Here is a 19,088-nt window from a genome sequence, read left to right on the forward strand (position 1 = left end):
TGAGGATATCATCTATAAATACTAAGACGAATTTGTCTAAGTATGGATGGAAAACTCGATTCATGAGGTCCATGAATACTGCCGGTGCATTGGTTAGACCAAAAGGCATGACAACGAATTCATAGTGACCATATCTTGTGCGGAAAGCGGTCTTGGGTATATCCTCTGGTCTGATCATCAGCTGGTGGTACCTTTACCTTAAATCTATTTTTGAGAATACACTGGCTCCCTTGAGTTGATCAAACAAATCATCTATCCTTGGGAGAGGGTATTTGTTTTTAAGCGTCAGTTTGTTCAACTCTCTATAATCAATGCACATCCTCATGTTTCCATCTTTCTTTTTGACAAGGAGTATAGGCGCTCCCCAAGGCGAGACACTGGGCCTGATGAAACCCAAGTCCAAGAGTTCTTGTAGTTGCACCTTCAATTCTTGGAGTTCCTTTGGGGCCATCCTGTATGGTGCCTTGGATACTGGGGCAGATCGAGGTTCTAGATCAATGGTGAAATCTACTTGCCTATCTGGAGGTAGTCCTGACAATATTTCAGGAAAAACTTCTGGAAAATCTCGTACTATTGCCACATCTTCCACCCTTTTGTCATCACTAGCTTCCCCGTTTAGGTAGACGAGATAAGCTGTGCTTCCTTCCTTCATCATCTCTTTTCTGGCTTGCAGTGCGGATATCACTGGTACTCTTTTCTTCATACCGATGCCGTGAAATTCTGTCAGTTCTTCTCCAGGTGGTCGAAGAGAAATCTTTCGTTCATTACAAAGGATGGTGGCGTAGTTTTCGGCTAACCAGTCTATTCCTAAGATCATATCTACGTCCCACATGAGCAGAATATTAAGATTGTTCTCTACCATCTTAAGTTCTCCCATTTCAAAATCTATGTTTGTCGCAGCCCGACGTCTAGCCAGTGATAGCGTAGACCGAGTATCAATACGACTAAATAAAAGAATGTAGTAAGAAGGAAGAACTAGATCAAACAACAAGCGGAAGCTCACAACATAACAAGCAAAGATGAAACACAATAACAACATTTCAAAGACACAAATATTATCGGCTTCATAAGTTCAAAAGTACAGGGATTCTCGACAAAGTTTACAAAGCGGACATACTTAAGAATTTACAAAGGTTTATAATTTACAGAGTCTCGCAGCAAAACGTGAACAGACTATATGTATGAAGACATATAGCCGAGAGTATACTTCTTGACTAAGTCCAAAATATAAACAACGACATCAAAAAGCTACCGTATGTAATATAAATACGGTAAAAGGAACAATGTCGTCCAAAATAAGTCCCCACCAGCACCAGACCGATCTTCCTCCTCCTCGCTTATCCTGCACATTTAGAAATACATGCAGGGCTGAGTACAAGGTACTCAGTGGACATATGCCGAAAAACAAATGAAAGCTTGCTCTTAGAGCTATAAATTGAAATTGCCACATTAAGCAACACACAAGGGTTTTAGTTAGAGAAGAACCTGTGCATGCAATTTCGCAAATCATAACATCATGATAAAGTAACTGCGCAGTTTAAATATTCATTATGTATGTACCACATCCACTACTCATCATTAAAGGTACTGAGAAGTAGGCCTCCCTCTCAAGTACCGTGACCGGCCGACCCGATCGACGGCTCACAGTCACCTCTGTGCACAAAATCCCGCTTGTGGCAGGACCGAATTCGTGTCAACAGTAGAGGGTAACACATAAGTCATTATTAATAAAACTTGGCAAGTCAATTAGTTTCAAGCATAACATTAACTCAATTCATAATCATAAATATCATATCATTTAAAAAAAAGCTCGTATAATAGGTATATCAAAATAATGCCCACCTGACAAACTTAGCTTACTCTCGTAGTACTTGGGCGATCTTACCTCCGTCCTCTGCTTGTATATTCAGATGTCACAACGTCGGAGTGGTTCATGAGATAAGATAAACCTCAGTTAGAAACTCATTTACTAAGATTCAATCTCATCTCAAACTTTAACTTATCACTCATCTTCTATTTACCCAACTAAATCTCAATCCCTAGGTATACTTAACTCCTAAGGATTCACAAGTCCTACTCTCGACTTAACACTCAACTCGAATTAAACTCATAGCAATCAAGCACATAAACAAGAATAATCACATAAACATATAAATTCACACATAGACATGTCACAAACAAACATCATTCTGCATTGACTCGAATTAAAGACTTCACCAGATTCGGTACAGAACTCCACTAGAGTCGTGACCTATACCATTTGAAACCTCTTTGAGTCTAGTTTCATTCAAAAAAAAGTACGATGAAAAACTCCAAGTAGTTTAGGAGATACGACTGTTTGCCTACAGTCTACCATATTCGGCAGTTTTGAGCAATTGAAAACATTGATTTTTGAAAAATAGTAAACGTTGCCGAAAAGGCTTGAAATTTGGTGAGTGCTTATATAAGACACTCATGTATTAAAAATAAAAATTTGGGCTCCAAAAATTTAGGGAAGTACACTGAAAAAGGTGACTATTGGCTACTCACCGAACATTTCGGCAGAAAGTAGCAGTTTTAGTTTTCCATTTTATACAAATAGTAAACGAAGTCCAATTGACTTGAAATTTTAACGGTATTCTCCAGACTCTCATTTACACCAACCCTAAAATTTTCAAGGCTTTTGGATAACAAAATCTCGTCGAAAACAGTAGGTCAGTAGCTTTTAAAAAGGTTCTCAAATTAACTCCAACTTGAGCATAAAGCAAATATACCTAAACTTTGGATTTCTTCGATGCAAAATTCTCAAAAATTGAAATTAAGCTCACATAATACACAATAACATAAATACATAATCATATACTCAAGAAAATTCAAACATCGACTTCCCCTTTTTCTCCTTACATTCGGCCAACACATAAGTCATTAGGAGTTGGTCCGTTTCGTCTCATATCGCATATATAAGCTCAATTTATCATCAAATAGCCATATATAAACATGCTCGACTCATAACTCATCTTATATATAAGATCTCATGTATGCACGCAAACTAAACTCGGGAAATTTTCACAAATCAACATCATTAACCAAAATAATCATGCTTTCTCCTTGCTAGTAGTCTAACTAACATATAAACATCATCAATTCAAGTATTTATCTCATTAATCAAAAGTTCCCAATTATTAGAAAACTAAACTTAACCAATTTTAGGCATTCTTGACAATTAACCAAATTGATCCCTAATTATCATTTCTATCATGCTTAATAACAATTAAACTTAGCCAATTTAATCAATTAACAGATAGATCACAAAGTCCCAATTTTTACCATACTAAACTTTTTGAAAATTTGTAAACATGCATAAATCATTAATCCAACCTTAGATCTATCAAATTGGCAAACTTAATAGCATAAATAAACAATCAATTAGTAAATTAAACCATAGAATCAATTTTACCCAAATTACATCAAACTAACTCATATCTAAAATTACTAATCAATTTCAACCATCAATCCAATCCATCAAATCTCATATAAACACTCTCAATAGCATATACTCCCTCCGTCCGCCAAGATTATGGCAATTTGCTTGGGCACGGGATTTAATAAAATTGGTGATGATTTTGATGTAGTGGAGAAAGGGTCCCACCACTTTATGAGATGAGTGGTTGAGATTGAATTTTGAGTGGTTTTTTTGTAAATAAAGAGTGTTAGTAAGGATAAAATATTAAAGAGGATGGTGGGACCATTGCCATAAAAGGAAAGTGACATAATCTTGGCGGACGCCCGATATAGTAATTGTGACATAATCTTGGCGGACGGAGGGAGTATCATCCATCAATTCATCAATCAAACCTCAAATCCAAAACTTCCCAAATTTACACAAACTAAACTATTTCAAATCTCATATCTCTTTTTAATTCAATTATCTACACATGGAAATAGACTAATTAGGAACCCAATAGTATTTAAATGACCTCAATTTAAGAAAAGAAAAATAAAAATTTTGAAGGGCATAACCCACAATTTTCGAAAATTTTAAAAAATAAAGAGGGGTGTTTTTCTAGTTTGATCTAACCATATACACACATATCCAACATAATTAAGTCTAGATCTAAGAGGATTCATCACTTACTCAAGGATTTTGAAATAAATAAAAATTCTTCTCTCTAACTTCAAATCTTGAAAACTCCTCCAAAACTTGCTCTTGATTCAAAGGAATATAGATGTTTAGAACTTGATTTGATGGAGTTTCTTGGTATAAAAATGATATTGGAAGCTTTGAGAATGGTTAACCATGGTGGTAGAGAGGGAAAAGAGAGAGAGGTAAGAGAGAGAGAGAGTAGGCGTGTGAATGGGGGGGGGAGAGAGAAAAGAAAGTGAGAAGGAAGAGAGAGATGAGAGGGGCGAAACTTAGGAGAAAAAGGGAGAGAAAAGAAATTTTGTTTAATCACCTATGCTTGCTCACTAAGTTACTAGTGTAGCTTCTTCAATACTCACATTTTCAACTTGCCCACTAAGTCATCCAATTAATTAATGCACAATTAAAGCTCTCACATGTGGCTTGCTCAATACTACACTAATTAATGAGATCAAGCTTGTAGGAAAAGCTAAGTTAAGGAAAATCACTTACTAATTAAAAACCGTAAATCAATATCATCTAATGGTGTGATCAAAATAATTAAACATAATTAGGATACACCTAATTCACATCACATCTAGCTCATTAAAATAAATTCCAAGAAATTCCAATAGGAAAAATTATAATATAAAAGTGAGATCACAATTCACCATAAAAAAAAATTATCACTATGTTACAACGTCCAAGAAAAATTATAAATCAATCGATCTCAACTGTTATCATCACGTGGGTCACATAAAAAAAACAATTAATATCACTCAAACATGACCTCTCAATCAATCAAAATCTAACGACAATTTAATTGTCTCATGAATTCGACTCATCTCTATAGTAAGTCTCACTCACTCACATCGGCTCTATATCTAGCCAGGTATATATCCTCTTAACTTAATACTATAAATCGTCTCAAAAATAATTAAGCTTCCTTTATCGGAAACATAAACTACATCATCTCCTCAATTTAATCAGCATTTCTATCAAAATCTCATTCTATAAAAAAAATATAATTCACCCACTAGTTCTATCATCAACTTCTAAAATACTCACATCTCAATCTTATATATAAAAAAAATCCAACCCTAATAAGCTAATGCTAGAATCTCGACACTCTTAAAAGTGAATCCTCAAAATAAAAAGTACGGAAAACTGCGGGGTGTTACAACGTTCGAGCAAACATGAGTGGTGGTAGATCTTCCTCCTGAGGGTGTAGTGATTCTTAAGGCACACTTAGCTCGTTCTGATTCGATTTCTAAGGTATCTACGCAAGGGGCAGAAATAAAAGAATGCGAGGCACCAGTATCGAACAGAATCATAATGGAAAAACCTTTAAGCTTGCCCATACCTGCCAGGTTTCCCTGGTTTTTCTCGGGATGGTTTTGGGTGATAGCAAAGGCTCTTGCCTGCTGCGGCAGTTGTTGCGGCTGTTTCTGTTGCTGTTGGCGCTGTTGGTGCTGGTGTTGGTGTTGCTGCTGGTGTGGCTGTTGTTGGCGGGGCTGATGTTGCCCTTGAACTGCTCGCAGGGGCTGGGCATAAGTGGCCCTAATTGCCGCGCCCTGCTGTTTGTTGGGGCACTGAGAGGAGTAGTGGCCCTTCTGGCCACACGTGTAGCAACTGTCAGTTCCAGCCCTACAGACACCACGATGTGGTTTGTTGCATTTTGGACAAAGGGGAACTTCATTCTGTCTTTGGTTGCCCCCGGCCGGGGCAGGACCCTGTTGCTTTCCTTGTCCTTGTGGCTGGAATTGTCCACACGGCGCACTTCCTTGCCATGGCCTCTTGTTAGTCTGGTTTTCACTCCCTCCCTGGTCGTTCCAGTTGCGCTTCCCTTTAAAGTTCTGAGGGCGTGCAGGTGGGTTGACTGGCGCTGAGGTCTGTGACGGAGCCAACCTTTCCACTGGCATCGCAGCTTCGATGTCCAGTGCCCTGTTCAAAGACTCAGTGTATGAGAGTCCACCATGACTAGCTAGAGTCATCCGAATCTCGTGTCTCAAACCGGCACAAAATTTCTCCGCCATTTTCTCATCAGTATCCACCTGCTGTGGAGCATAACGTGATAGATCGCAGAACCCTCTGTCATATTCTGTCACTGTCTTCTTTCCCTGTTTCAGGCTATAGAACTCAGCCTCCTTCTTCTTCCTGTAGCTTTTGGGAATATACTTATCGTATAACCCAGTCTTAAAGTCTTCCCAAGTATAGGCTGCCCATTACTCGGGAGTCAGAGTCTTTCGGCGGGCTTCCCACCAAAAGTCAGCCGATCCAGCTAGTTGGAAAGACACGCACGAGAGTCGATCCTCTTCAGTGCAGTGTAGAATGGTGAAAATACGCTCCAAAGAGCGTATCCAGGCTTCGGCCTCGACTGGGTCGCCTGTCCCAGTGAACGTGGACGGATTCTATCGAAGAAAAAGTTCTTCAGTTCTTCTAGCAGGGGGTGTAGGGGGTGGGGTAGGTTCTCTGTCGTTTCGCGGTCCTTCTGGTATTTCATCGCGATTTCCATCGTTGTTAACGTTTCTCCTAGCGGTGCGACCTCGTTTAGGCGGCATTGCGAGATTGTCGCAGAAAGCCCGTGCTAGGGTCATATATGCATATCATGGAAAATTTGCCTCATCGAGGACCTTTACATCATCAACCAAATCATTTTCGTACTATCGTTAGCTAACGACATCAAAATAAAAAATATAGTCATAGGGTTACAAAAACATCGGAACGAATCATCGTTTTCGGAATACATCCATAAGCTAAAACTATCAGATCTGCGAACCCTGAGTCGCGGTACGGCAGCTCCTCGGTGACACCAGGGGGTCCTCCTCCGGATCCTCCTCGGGATCCTCCTCCTCCTCCTCGCTGGGTGACAGGGTCTCTCCCTGACCTTCACCCGTCTCCCGCATGATTTGGGCTGTGCGGAAGATGTCGTCCGCAATCTCACGGATCGGATCGTCCCTGGTGTGGATCCTGGCCGTGGCACGAGGCTCGGTCGGGGCTAGAGGTGGCAATGGCTCGAGGCGAGTAATCCTCCTCATTGCACCTTTATCTAGTGACCCCCTCATGTTGGCTATGACCTTGTCGAAGTCTGCCATGGCCGCCACAAGCTCTGTGTCTACCAGGGGTATCGGTGGTGGTGGGGGAGTAGTTGCCCGGAGAGCTGAGTCGGGAGGCGACGGGAAATCCCTGTGAGCCCGTGGATGAGATGGGCCTGCCTCGTCATCGTGCCTACCACGGCGCCCTAGAACTGGGGCACGTGGTGGAGGGTCTTGTGGCAAGGCCATCGGGGGCTCGTGTGCAGCAGCGGGTGCCTCTGCGGGCAAAGGCGTCCCTACCTGTACGTAGTCTCCTGGAAGGATGTAGGGCCCTAGAGGGGCGCTGCCCCACAAGGTGAAACAGGCCTGGAGCTCCGCAATGAAACTAGGGAAGTCTCCCACGAGGTCGTGGTAATCCTCCTGGCTAAAGATGTAGTGGGCAGAGATCTGTCTAGCCCATCCCTGCCACTCAGAAGGTAACAACAAGATCAACCTCAGGATGCCGTCATACCCTGACACTTCGTGTGCACTCGCCTCGACCCAGTGTCTGTGAAAACCTGCGAGGAACTGTCCGAGGTTATCCCCGTGACATGGGGCATAAGTGCGGTAGGACCGCTCGACCTCCTCTTGACTAGCCCATGGGGGCAATGGTCGTCGTCGAGTAAAGACAGTCCTCGCCATCTAACGAAAGAAGTTCTATCGTCAACTCAAAGTAAAACGTGACAAGTAACTTAAACGATAAGGTTCCAAACGTCTATACTTGGCAATCAAGAATCGGTTCGAAAATCATAACTTGTAAAATCTAGACATCACAACATCATCTAAATCTAGTTTTCAAGCACATGTCATAGAGGTCCTTAATACTTAATCACAGATTAAGAATTCGACAATCATAAAGTTCTAGTGTTATTGTCTACCGATCTTAAGGCTTGTCCTGCGGTGATGATGTACTCTCCTATGTTCCATCGTGAGAGTGATTATGTATATAACTTAATAGTTCTAAGTTCTTGTGATTCATACAATAATCATACTTATTCATGCTTCATGCATTTCAAGAAATTAACTTAATAAAACTTGAAAGCGCTTACCATAACCTCCGTTGAGCGTGACGAGATGTAGTGCCAAGCTTTTTGTCAACTAGTTCATGAGCATATTGACTTACTTAATCTAGACTCAACTTAGAAGGAATGATTAGTACTCAGAGCAGAAGAAATGCTATGATACCATTCTGTCACGACCGCGCTTGCTAAGGATAGCAAACTCGGGGAAACCGCGACTAGGGGAGGGAATTTAGGAGCGGGATTAGAAAAGGGGCATATTTAGCTTCTTGATGACTCGACTTTGTATAAGGGAAACAATCGAAATAACTAGACATTAACGAAGGCCACAAGGGGACCGTACATAATATTATCCAAAAAGGGTACTCAAGGAGTTCGAGTACATTGTTAACTTAATACATATTGTTTGACAAATGACATAATATCTTAGCAAGAATCAGTGTTTGCAGCGGAAAAACAACAATTCGAGTATATGTATGAAGACATATACTCCACTCTGAGGTTCTCGTCCTAGATTGACAAAAGCTCTGCTTGTACACTACATCCCCGATCACAGCTCAACCTGCACATTTAGAAATACATGCAGGGCTAAGTACGGGAGTACTTAGTGGACACTTGCCGAAATTTACATACATGCATAATATTTTGTTGTCAAGCCTTTCAACAGTAGTAAGATACGAGGGTTTTCCTTTAAAGACTCGTATTTACCAAAAATAATTTCATTTCTTTCATCAATAACCCGCGCAGGTATTTTAACATCATTAATCACCATATCAGTAACTCGTGCCGAGAGGGAGGCCTCTCTCTACGGTCACTATGATCGGCCAACCCGCTAGATGACTCATGATCACAAGGGTGTACACTAATTCCGAAGGGATTTACGGTCCCATCCAGAATCCGAATTCAATTAACATCAGATAGGCAATTAATAACAAAACATAAAGCATTTAGGCATTGACAATATCTTTCAAATTTATAAGCATAAAGTCTTAACAATTCTACTATATGGTTTTAGTTTACGTAAGAAAGCCCACCTGGTAGTGGAGACTCACGACTAAGCCTTAAACTCTTGCGTTCAACCTTGATTCGGAGAAGAATAACGTAAGGTCTTAGTCCAAGGAAATTCTCAAATAAATGAGGATGCGTAATGTAATTATGCATGGCTCATATTCATTTTTATTAAACAATTAACCCAACTAGGTTCCGTCCCATGAAGTCAAGTAATTTACTACATTGATTCGTTCTCATTAGGGTGTTCTAAACTGTCAGTAAAACATAATAATCTCCCTTCGTGTAAGCAAGGGAAGAAAATAATAGAGATTTAAACACCCTATGTTCTCTTCTCTCTCGCTCTCTCTCTCTCTCTCGGTCAGCTCTGCTTCTTCGCTTTCTGCTCTGGAGGTCAGCTCTGGCCTCTAAGTCAGTTCTGGCTGAGTTAGCTCTGTGGCGAAGTGATTCCTCTGGCGAAGTGATTCCTCTGGCGAGGCGATTCCTCTGGCGAGGTGATTCCTCTGGCGAGGTGGTTCCTCTGGCGAGGTGATTCCTCTGGCGAGGTGATTCCTCTGGCGAGGTGACTCCTCTGGCGCCTCGACTCCTCTGGCGCCTCGTCTCCTCTGGCGCCTCGACTCCTCTGGCACCTTGACTCCTCTGGCGCCTCGTCTCCTCTGGCCATTCCTCTGCTCTGGCCATTCCTCTGTTCTGGCCATTCCTCTGGCCATTCCTCTGCTCTGGGAAGAGCGGCGGGGACTCCAGTTTCCAAAACCAAAATTCTCCGTCCTTATCTCGCCTCGATTCTCACTCATATACAGACCTTAATCTCTACCTATGTGAGCATGCTGTGATTATTCACGTTCGTCTACGTTTAAAGCTAAAGTTCTCATCGTTCATCAAGGTTTCAAGTTGTAGGTTCCACAAAAACGTGACTTAACATGCTTTTTGTTCATCGTTTACAGCCCATGAAACATGATTTCTGTGAGTGTGATGCATGCCGATTGGAGTAGCAACAAAGGTCGAAGGTTACCTTGATATATCGCGTGCTTTGGTCGGGTAAAGAACGATGGTTTCTCTCTCGCTTTTTCGAGCGTCGAGGTGCAAACTGAAAATGAAATGGCTGCTGTTCTTAGGCCGAAAACAGGTGGAAAGAAACATGGCGAGGGGAGGAAAATTAAGTCGAGTTTTTACCTTGTTCAAGTCGGCAGCAGGAATCTCGATCTACTCCCCTCCGTGCAAGGCGTCGAGAGAGATGAAACTTCTTGCTGTTGCTGCTGAAAATTCTAAGTGTTGAAAGAAGAAAGGGGTGGCTCAAGGATTAAAGAGTGAATTTATACTAGGAGCTCTGTTGGTGTGCACTTGAGTGCCGAAGGGAGGGTATTGGTTGTAGTACTGCATGGCGTGGGATGGGGTGCGGCCTTTCGGCTGCCCAGCCAATGGGAAGCGCTGTTGCTGCAGCTTGGTGGGAGGCCTTTCAGCTGCCCAGCCAATGGGAAGAGCTGTTGCTGCAGCTTGATGGGAGGCCTTTCGGCTGCCCAGCCATAGGGAAGAGCTGTTGCTGTAGTACCTTTTTCCACCTTTTCTTTTCTCCTTTTTTCCTTCTTTTCCTTACTTATGGCGTTTACAGGTGGCAGGATAGGGTGGCGTGGGTGGTGATGTGATCTAAGAGAAAAAGATCTAAGTACAATTCTTCAGTGTTGGTTTCTCTGTATTAGAAATACTGGTTTTGCGTTTCTGCTAAAATCGATAAATGCTAAATTAAATCCGTAGATTTAATTCGTTCGTCATTCTAATACTTAAATTAAATCCGTAGATTTAATTAGCTTCAAAGTCGGAAGCAATTCACGACTTAAGCAACAATGTGAACTAAACTCCATCATGAAAAATAACACAACTTTGCTAAGTTGGTTATAACTTGAATAATAATTATTCATCGACTCAAGGATTCTCGTCGCGGTCTTAAACACGCGAAGATAAATAGAAATGCATACTGTTAGTGTAGTGACTCTGTCTCCAAAATATGTAATTCGGAAACATAGCTGAAAACATAAGGTGCTTCATTTACTGGCAGATAGATAAATAAACACGCAATACTGGAATTAAAAATACTGATAAAAGAGCGGGTTGTTACACCTAGACCGGCCGATACGCTAAACCAGCTCACGGATCTAGACCGGCCGATACGCTAAACCGGCTCACGGTCCTAGGCCGGCCGATATGCTAGATCGGCTCACGGTCCCTTGTGTACACTAATCCTGTCTAACATCTGGATAGAACAAGATCCGAATTCGATTAAATTCTGGTGCCAGATAGGTATCATACAAGCTCATAAAATAATTTGGCAAGTCAATAACTTTAATATATCCTCATTCATGTAAACATCATGAAATAGTGTGCACTTCAGATTTTGAGTTTAGAAAGCCCACCTGATCGTGGTCTGACGACACTAGTAATTCTGAACTATTGCTTTACCCTTGCTTGTATCCGACCTTCAGTATAAAAACTGACTAATAAATAATGAGGAAAATGATATGAAATTTATTTAGACAATACTTATGTTGGTTTTAAGGTGGAGGTTCTACTGAAAATTATGGGATAAAGCATAGCCGCTATTTGGCGGACTTATTAACAAATACTAACATATTATCTAAACCACAATTAAAACTATGATAATCGTAACTCTGGCGTTAATCATAATTCTACTCTCTCTAATTTAATAGACAGCTATCAACTGGAAATAATATAAATCCCTTATCTGCTCTTCTTTAAAGAACTTGATCTGAAATAATATATATTGTCTAATTTATGCATAAACGCATAAGGTTTATGTATAAATTAATCTTAATGAACTAAATAATTCTATATGTTTAGACAATATAACTCAAACTAATTATGAACGAATAGCTAATATTATTTACATAAACTATTGGATTTACATAAACTATTGGGCTTATAATAATAAATCAATGGTCCAATTAATAAATTTTAACTGGCCCAACAAGTCTACTTGCCCAAAGAATTATTCTGGGCCCAATTAATCATAAAATAATAAGCCCATCAGACCTTAATTGGCCCATGCATTCATCCAAGTCCAATTACAATTACTATTCTTCTTATTAAATAAACTAACATCAAAATGAAATAATAATCTGTTCTAATTTGAAACGAAACAATTTTTTTCTTCCTCTTTTTTCTTCTTTTCAATTCTCACCTGCGTCTCTCTCTCTCTCTCCGTTCTCTCGCCGTCCGTCTCTCTCTCTCTCTCGTCCGGCGAGCGTGGACGATCCTCGCCGCCTCCAGCGTGGCGAGGTCGGCACCCTTCTTCCCCCTCCTCTCCTTCCCGTTTTTTTCCTATTTCTTCCCTTCAATCTAAAATCCCCAAATTCTAGGGTTTTCTGCCTCCATTTTCCCTTCTGAAATCCGCCCCTCCGGCAAGGCCCGTCGTCGTCTCCGTCGCACTGCCACCCCTGCCTCAGGTATGCTCCCTCTCTCTCCGCTCCGCCTCTCGATCTCTCTCTCTCAACTTCTCTCTGCCTCTTGATCTCTCTCTCTGTCTCTCGCTCGCGGTGGTCGCTACGCATCGCCGCTCCTACTTCGTCTTTCTCCCTCTATCTCACTTTCCTTCCCTTCCCTCTCTCTCTCTCCCGTCAGTTTCTCTCCATCTCATTCCCTATTTCTCTCCTTTTCGCTCAATCTTCCTCTCTCTGTTGGTAGCCACCGCGGACCGCCGTGGCGTGGGCAGCGCCGACGGTCGCTGCCGCCAGTTACGCCTCTGCCATGGTGGCTCGCGGCTGCTGCTGCCTCTTCCATTCCCCTGTTCTAATTCTTTTCCCCATCTATTCTAATTGGTTTTCTGATTTAAACTCTTGATTACAGAGATAGGTGCTCTCCAATGAACATCGCCGGATGGAGGCGTTATCGATCCGACGAGGCTGCCTTAGTTCTCACTGTTGCTGTTTGAATTTCATCTATTATTCTTTTTGTATTTATTTAGTTATTAACTCCTTGTAACACTGGTATTTCCTTGTAAAAATTACTCTAAATGCTAACGAAATTGTATTATTGCTTAGTATATGATTTAAGGATAGGTGTAACTATTGTTTACATCTGTTGTTCTATACATGTTGAATGAATGAGCTGTGATAAAGAAATACTACCTGCTTGATGAAGGTGAATTGAACTGCTGAGAAAGATTATTGGTGACTGCTTGCTGGGTTTTAGCTATAGCCGAATGGGAATGGGAAAAGAAGAATTAGATTTATACTGTTTTGAGTCGGCTTAAGAGGAGTAGCTGAATCATAAGTTGAAGCTACGTGTTGGCTTGATACCTAATCAAGATTAAAAATTCTAACAATCTAATTTAGAGTTAATAAACAATCAACTAACCATATACATAAGTTGGGCTCGACTACTCCAGCCCAAAATAACTATTGGGCTTTCTACTCTTACACAATTTTTAGTCCATTTATCCATAATTGTTGGGCTTTTTGCATAAAATCCTATCAACCTTAAAATCATGAAATACGTGGGCTTCTATGATTTTAAAAAAATCTCGATATAATCTGCTCGTTAAATAACTAAGTTCAGGTTTTGCATAAAAATTGAGACTTCTCTTTCTTCTTTAAAATCATAGAAAATAATATTAATAATATATATACTGCAGTGAAAATGCTGGGTGTTACATATTATTATGGGAGACTCTCAACCACAAGATTCCAAAAAAAGGGCAGTGTATGAAGCATGGACAAAGGAACAAAGTGATGCCTTGTTAGATATTCTGGTTGAGTCTGCACATAGGGGATGGCGCGATAATAGTGGTTTATTTAGCAAAGCCACAGTAGAGGAAAGGATATTGCCTGTTCTGAATGAAAGACTTAGGTGCAATAAAAATTATAATCACTACCAAAGTCGTATCAAATGGTTTAAGAGCCGTTGGAATGCTTATTCAACACTCTTGAAGTTTAACTCTGGTTTTGGCTATGACAACAACACCAAAAAATTCACGGCCTCAGATGAAGTATGGGATGCGTATATAGAGGTAAATTTGTTATCAATTATTTTTTAAACACAATGTTATTTAAATAATATAGTTAATTAATAATTTTCTTATTTATTATTTTAGGCTCACCCAAAAGATGCATACTTACGCACTGGGAGTTTTTTGGATTTTGAAGACTTGGGGCTTGTTGTTGGAAACGGTGTGGCTGTAGGAAGAAACGCAATTGGATTGGGCAGTGCTATTGATGCTAGGACAATAGGAGTTGATGAAAGTAGAGGTCCGCTCATAGAGGAGTTGAATTACGATGCTGATAATGAGGCGTTTGTAGTACTGGGTCAAGATAATCCACCGTTATCCGGCTCCAAATCACCACAGGCATTCACTGAAGTGCCTGTGGAGTCCACTCAGAGAAGAGCTCCCGCCAAAAGAAGTAGAGGCCAGTTTGAGACAAATTCAGGCCACACTGAAAATAGTTCACATCAGGAGCTCATGGTAGAAATTAAAAAAAATCACTAGCACAATGGATCGAGTTGAAAGCCTCTTCGTGAAATGAGATACTATGCTGGAGAGAAGAGAAAAAGAAAAAAGTTATACAACTTGGGATGCTATCAAAAAAATTCCTGATTTGAGTGACGATGCCCGCATGACAGCATTTGACTTGCTTGTTACAAAGTCACAAAAAGATGTATTTATGAAAATGACTGTTCCTGAACGTAAAAGATGGATAGAATCCAAGACTAGGGATTAGAGGATAGTTTAGTCATGTTTTTTGAACTATGTTTTTATTTTTGTTTCACCATCTTTTTATGAGTACATTGTTTTGTTGGTTTTATGTTTTAATACTTTATTTTGTTGATTAATGAATGGTTTTTATGAGTATTTTTAAAAGGCTATTTTTTGTTCGTCCCTTTTATTCTTATTTCAATTATTGTTTCATTGTTTTAAATGGCAGCATGAATTATGAAGATAAAATTAAAATTGCAATTGAAGAAGACATAGATGAAGAACTTGAGGATGAAATCGAAACAGAGATGGAGATTGAACTTTCTGATCATGCTAGGCAACTGATGGAAGCAGCTAAGGTAGTTATCACTCTATTGGGAAATATTATGACGCTACATCCGACTGCTGACAACTCTCTGATGCGACGACCAAAGACTAGGGAAGGATTCCGTTTTATTACGAGAATGATGGATGGAGATCCGAGGCAGTTTCGACAGTTGTATAGAATGTATCCTGACGTCTTCATCAAATTATGCCAGATCATTAGGGAGAAAGCCCATGTGGATGACACACGATACACAACTGTTGAAGAAATGTTGGCAACATTCCTCATCATTGTAGGGCACAACGATCGTTATTGTAACGTTCGTGAAAGGTTTGGTCGTTCGCATTTCGCTGCTAGTCAGAACTTCAACAAAATCTTGAGAGCATTGAACACCATAGCACCGGACATGAAAGTTAAGCCGACTAGCGCAATACCCGCTAAAATTCGAGAAAGTACCAGATTTTATCCTTACTTTAAGGTATAATATTTTTGCTCTTGTATTATATTAAATATTTTTGGTTTTTGTATAACACATTCAAATATTATTTTAGGATTGTATCGGGGCTATAGATGGCACTCATATCCCAGCCATAATAAGAGGTAAAGACGTGAGCTGTTATCGTAACCGTCATGGGGTGAATTCGCAAAATGTTTTGGCAGCTTGCAACTTTGATTTGCAGTTCATCTATGTGCTTAGTGGATGGGAAGGCTCAGCCCATGATTCCAAAATTTTAAGTGATGCATTGTCTAGACCAAATGGACTCCACGTGCCTCAAGGTAAATATTTTCTAGTAGATTGTGGATTTGCTAATCGTCGTCAGTTTTTGGCTCCGTTACGTGGCGTTCGATATCATCTCAAAGATTTCGGTGGTGACGGTCGTCATCCAAGAAATGCAGATGAGTTGTTCAATCTTCGACATGCATCATTGCGAAACGTGATTGAACGAATTTTTGGAATCTTCAAATCACGTTTCACAATTTTCAAAACAGCTCCTCCTTTCCCATTTCAAACACAAGCAGAGTTAGTTTTGGCTTGTGCTGGATTGCATAACTTTCTCCGAAAGGAGTGTCGTTCTGATGAATTTCCAGTCGAAGTTGAAGAAGGAAATGTTGCACCAGATGTTGAGAACGATGCAGACATTTTGGAATATCTTTCTCAAAGCGAACTGTCCCAGCGGAATGAAGCGAATATATGGAGAACAAATATTGCTAATGCTATGTGGCAAAATAGACAAATATCTGAAACCGATCAAGACGATCAGGCGGAGACCGCGAAGATAATATTTAGGGAGGTGTTTTGATGGATGTCGTTGAATTAACGTTTTTTTTTCAATGTTGGATTTTTTATGGATGTTGACGTTATTTTTAGATTTTTTTAATGGATATTGGACGATTTTATTGTGCATGAATTATATAATTTAGGGGTGTATTAGCTGGGATTTGATGAAATCCACGGAATTGAGCATGAATTAGGGGGTATTTGTTTGGGATTTGAGTAAATCCTTCGAATTCGTGTGCATTCTGACTCACACTCCAGCGGCCGTGCGAGGCCAGAATACGCTGGGTTCCCAGCGTATTCTGGCCTCGCACGGCCGCTGGAGTGTGAGTCAGAATGCACGAATTCGAAGGATTTACTCAAATCCCAAACAAATACATCCCCTAATTCATATTTTTGGGGTTGTTTATGTTACAAATTTGTGTATATTTTTTATTTTGACTTCATCATTCGTTATATTTATGTAAACTTGTATGATGATAAAAACATAATAACATGATTCAAATCCAAAACATGAAATCCAAGTATGTTTTAATGATAACATGAAACTCATTAATCAAATTCAAACATAATTCAAATCCAAAACATGAAATCATTCATGGATAATGAAAACAAACATTAATCATTTTTCAAATCCAAAACATTAATCATCAATCAAATTCAAAAGATAAAATTATCCAAACTCATAAAACAATGTCAACATTAAACCAAATAACAGAGATATAAAACATCAGAAACATGGTCTCCAAGAATCCCACTGGCGCTGCAACTCGGCAATCTGCTGGTCTTGTGCATCAAAGCGAGCATTCATATCATCCCTCATTGATGTCATCGAGGAGTCAAAATGAGCTTGGAATGCTCTCATGGAAGAATCAAAGTGTGTACGGAATGATGTGAGATCATTCTGAAACTGCTGATGGTAGTCTCTCGACATTGAACCACCGGCTACTCGATCTCCATTCCCCTCGTCTTCTTCCTCTGCCTCTTCGGCTTCCTCTTCAACTTCTTCTTCGTTCTCATCTTCTTCATCATCACCGGCGGTTCCAGATGGACCGGCACCAGGATCATTGCGGGGATGATGGCCTGCTGCAATCTCGGAGTGTATGTAGTTAACTACACAACTCTTCTTCTCATGAGGAACCAGCGTGAATCGGTCAGAAATCAATTGAGCTCATTTGAGCTCACCATAATCAATGTACTCACCATGCAGCTCATCCTGACCATCCTGAGGCCCCTCTGTCGCAGTAAGAACTTCAAACTTGTGTGTCAAACCAGTGATAATAGTAGAGAAAGAAGCATGGGCAGCAGGGCGCTTCTTCGCCCGAATCATAGCAGCCCAAATAAACTGTGAGATGCACACTTTTGTGCCATCTAAAGCACACTCCAGCAAAAATACCTCATATGCATTCACCTTATTCTCCTGCTCCTTTCCAGACACATTATATGCAAGAAATTTATGAACAATAGACAACGCCGGATCCTTAATGTACCCACTAGGCATACCCGAACTATCCCAATTATCACAGCCAGTCAATCGATTCCACACTTGATTAACATTCCATCCCCGAGGTTTATCAGATAATCCAGAAATAGGGAAACCAAAAATAGCTTTCATTCTAGCCAAACTAATTTTATACTCTCGATCATACATCCTAGCTTTAATCCATTTCATATCACCACTCATAACCACAGTAGTCATGAACTCATAACATAGAGGATCATACCCAGAAAATTCAATATCTCTAGCATACTCTTTCATCCCTAGATTATTCAAATACAAATCAACTTACCGCTCAAGATTCAAATCAATAATCAACTCCCAATCCAAGTAATGCGGACAAGTACTGTAGTTCATGTTAAATTTCTTAAATATTTCTCCCTCTAGTTCGGTTTGCAAGTCAAAGGGACATTCGTACCTTTCGCTCAAAGTTGGCTCCTCCTCGCCTCTAAGGATGTTGGCGTTCTTGGTTCGGACCATTATGTCGTTGAAGGTGACCGAAGAGGATGGTGGTATGGAAGGACTGAAGTGGTGGTGATTTTTTTGGCTGGGAGGTTTGGGAGCGGCGCAAATAAGAAAAGTATGTAAATTAGGGCACCAGCGCCCGCTGAGCAGTATATATAGCGAGTTCCAGCGAGCGCTGGAAACCCAGCGGTCGCTGGGTTTCCAGCGCTCGCTGGAACTCAGCGGTCGCTGGGTCTTTTCTAGCGGGCGCTGGTTCTCCGCGGGCGCTGGTTTCATGGAATTCAATTCCAAAATTATCCCGTAAAGTCTTCGAAAATCGGGGTGAAATCCAACCACGAATTCTTTAAAAGTCGTTTGGAATCTATGTGAATTCCATGGAATTTAAATTCCATGGACTTTTTAAAGTATGTGGAAATCCACAACGAATACACCCCCCTAAGCTTCTGTTATAGCTAACTAATCTTTTTAACTCCCTAACTAAAATGCTGAGCTGGCAGCTAACTAACAGCTTTACAAACTAGAAACACGATTTACACTTTGAGCTTGAGCTCAACTATACTCTTAACAATCACAATGCACATAATATGTGCACACATAATTGGATATTTTTGTCATTTTTT

General features: G+C 40.5%; 1 protein-coding gene and 2 long non-coding RNA genes across 3 annotated transcripts; 2 read left to right on the plus strand and 1 right to left on the minus strand.

The window, feature by feature from the left end:
• Positions 1 to 1,036: 1,036 nt before the first annotated feature.
• LOC131024372 (uncharacterized) lies at positions 1,037 to 4,361 on the minus strand. Its single transcript, XR_009101789.1, has 3 exons — positions 4,115 to 4,361; positions 1,843 to 1,894; positions 1,037 to 1,342 (listed from the first exon to the last, which is right to left on the minus strand). It is a non-coding gene; the product is annotated as an uncharacterized LOC131024372 (long non-coding RNA).
• Positions 4,362 to 12,221: 7,860 nt separating this feature from the next.
• On the plus strand, positions 12,222 to 13,251 carry LOC131024373 (uncharacterized). Its single transcript, XR_009101790.1, has 2 exons — positions 12,222 to 12,658; positions 13,059 to 13,251. It is a non-coding gene; the product is annotated as an uncharacterized LOC131024373 (long non-coding RNA).
• A 621-nt stretch (positions 13,252 to 13,872) lies between these two features.
• LOC131025909 (uncharacterized) lies at positions 13,873 to 16,530 on the plus strand. The gene is made up of 5 exons (XM_057955688.1): positions 13,873 to 14,220; positions 14,305 to 14,621; positions 15,134 to 15,263; positions 15,444 to 15,707; positions 15,781 to 16,530. Exons 1-5 carry the CDS (start codon positions 13,873 to 13,875, stop codon positions 16,528 to 16,530), a joined length of 1,809 nt encoding a protein of 602 aa, XP_057811671.1.
• Positions 16,531 to 19,088: the final 2,558 nt, after the last annotated feature.

The sequence above is a fragment of the Salvia miltiorrhiza genome, chromosome 5 (assembly GCF_028751815.1).
Source record: "Salvia miltiorrhiza cultivar Shanhuang (shh) chromosome 5, IMPLAD_Smil_shh, whole genome shotgun sequence".
In the NCBI taxonomy this organism is placed as follows: domain Eukaryota; kingdom Viridiplantae; phylum Streptophyta; class Magnoliopsida; order Lamiales; family Lamiaceae; genus Salvia; species Salvia miltiorrhiza.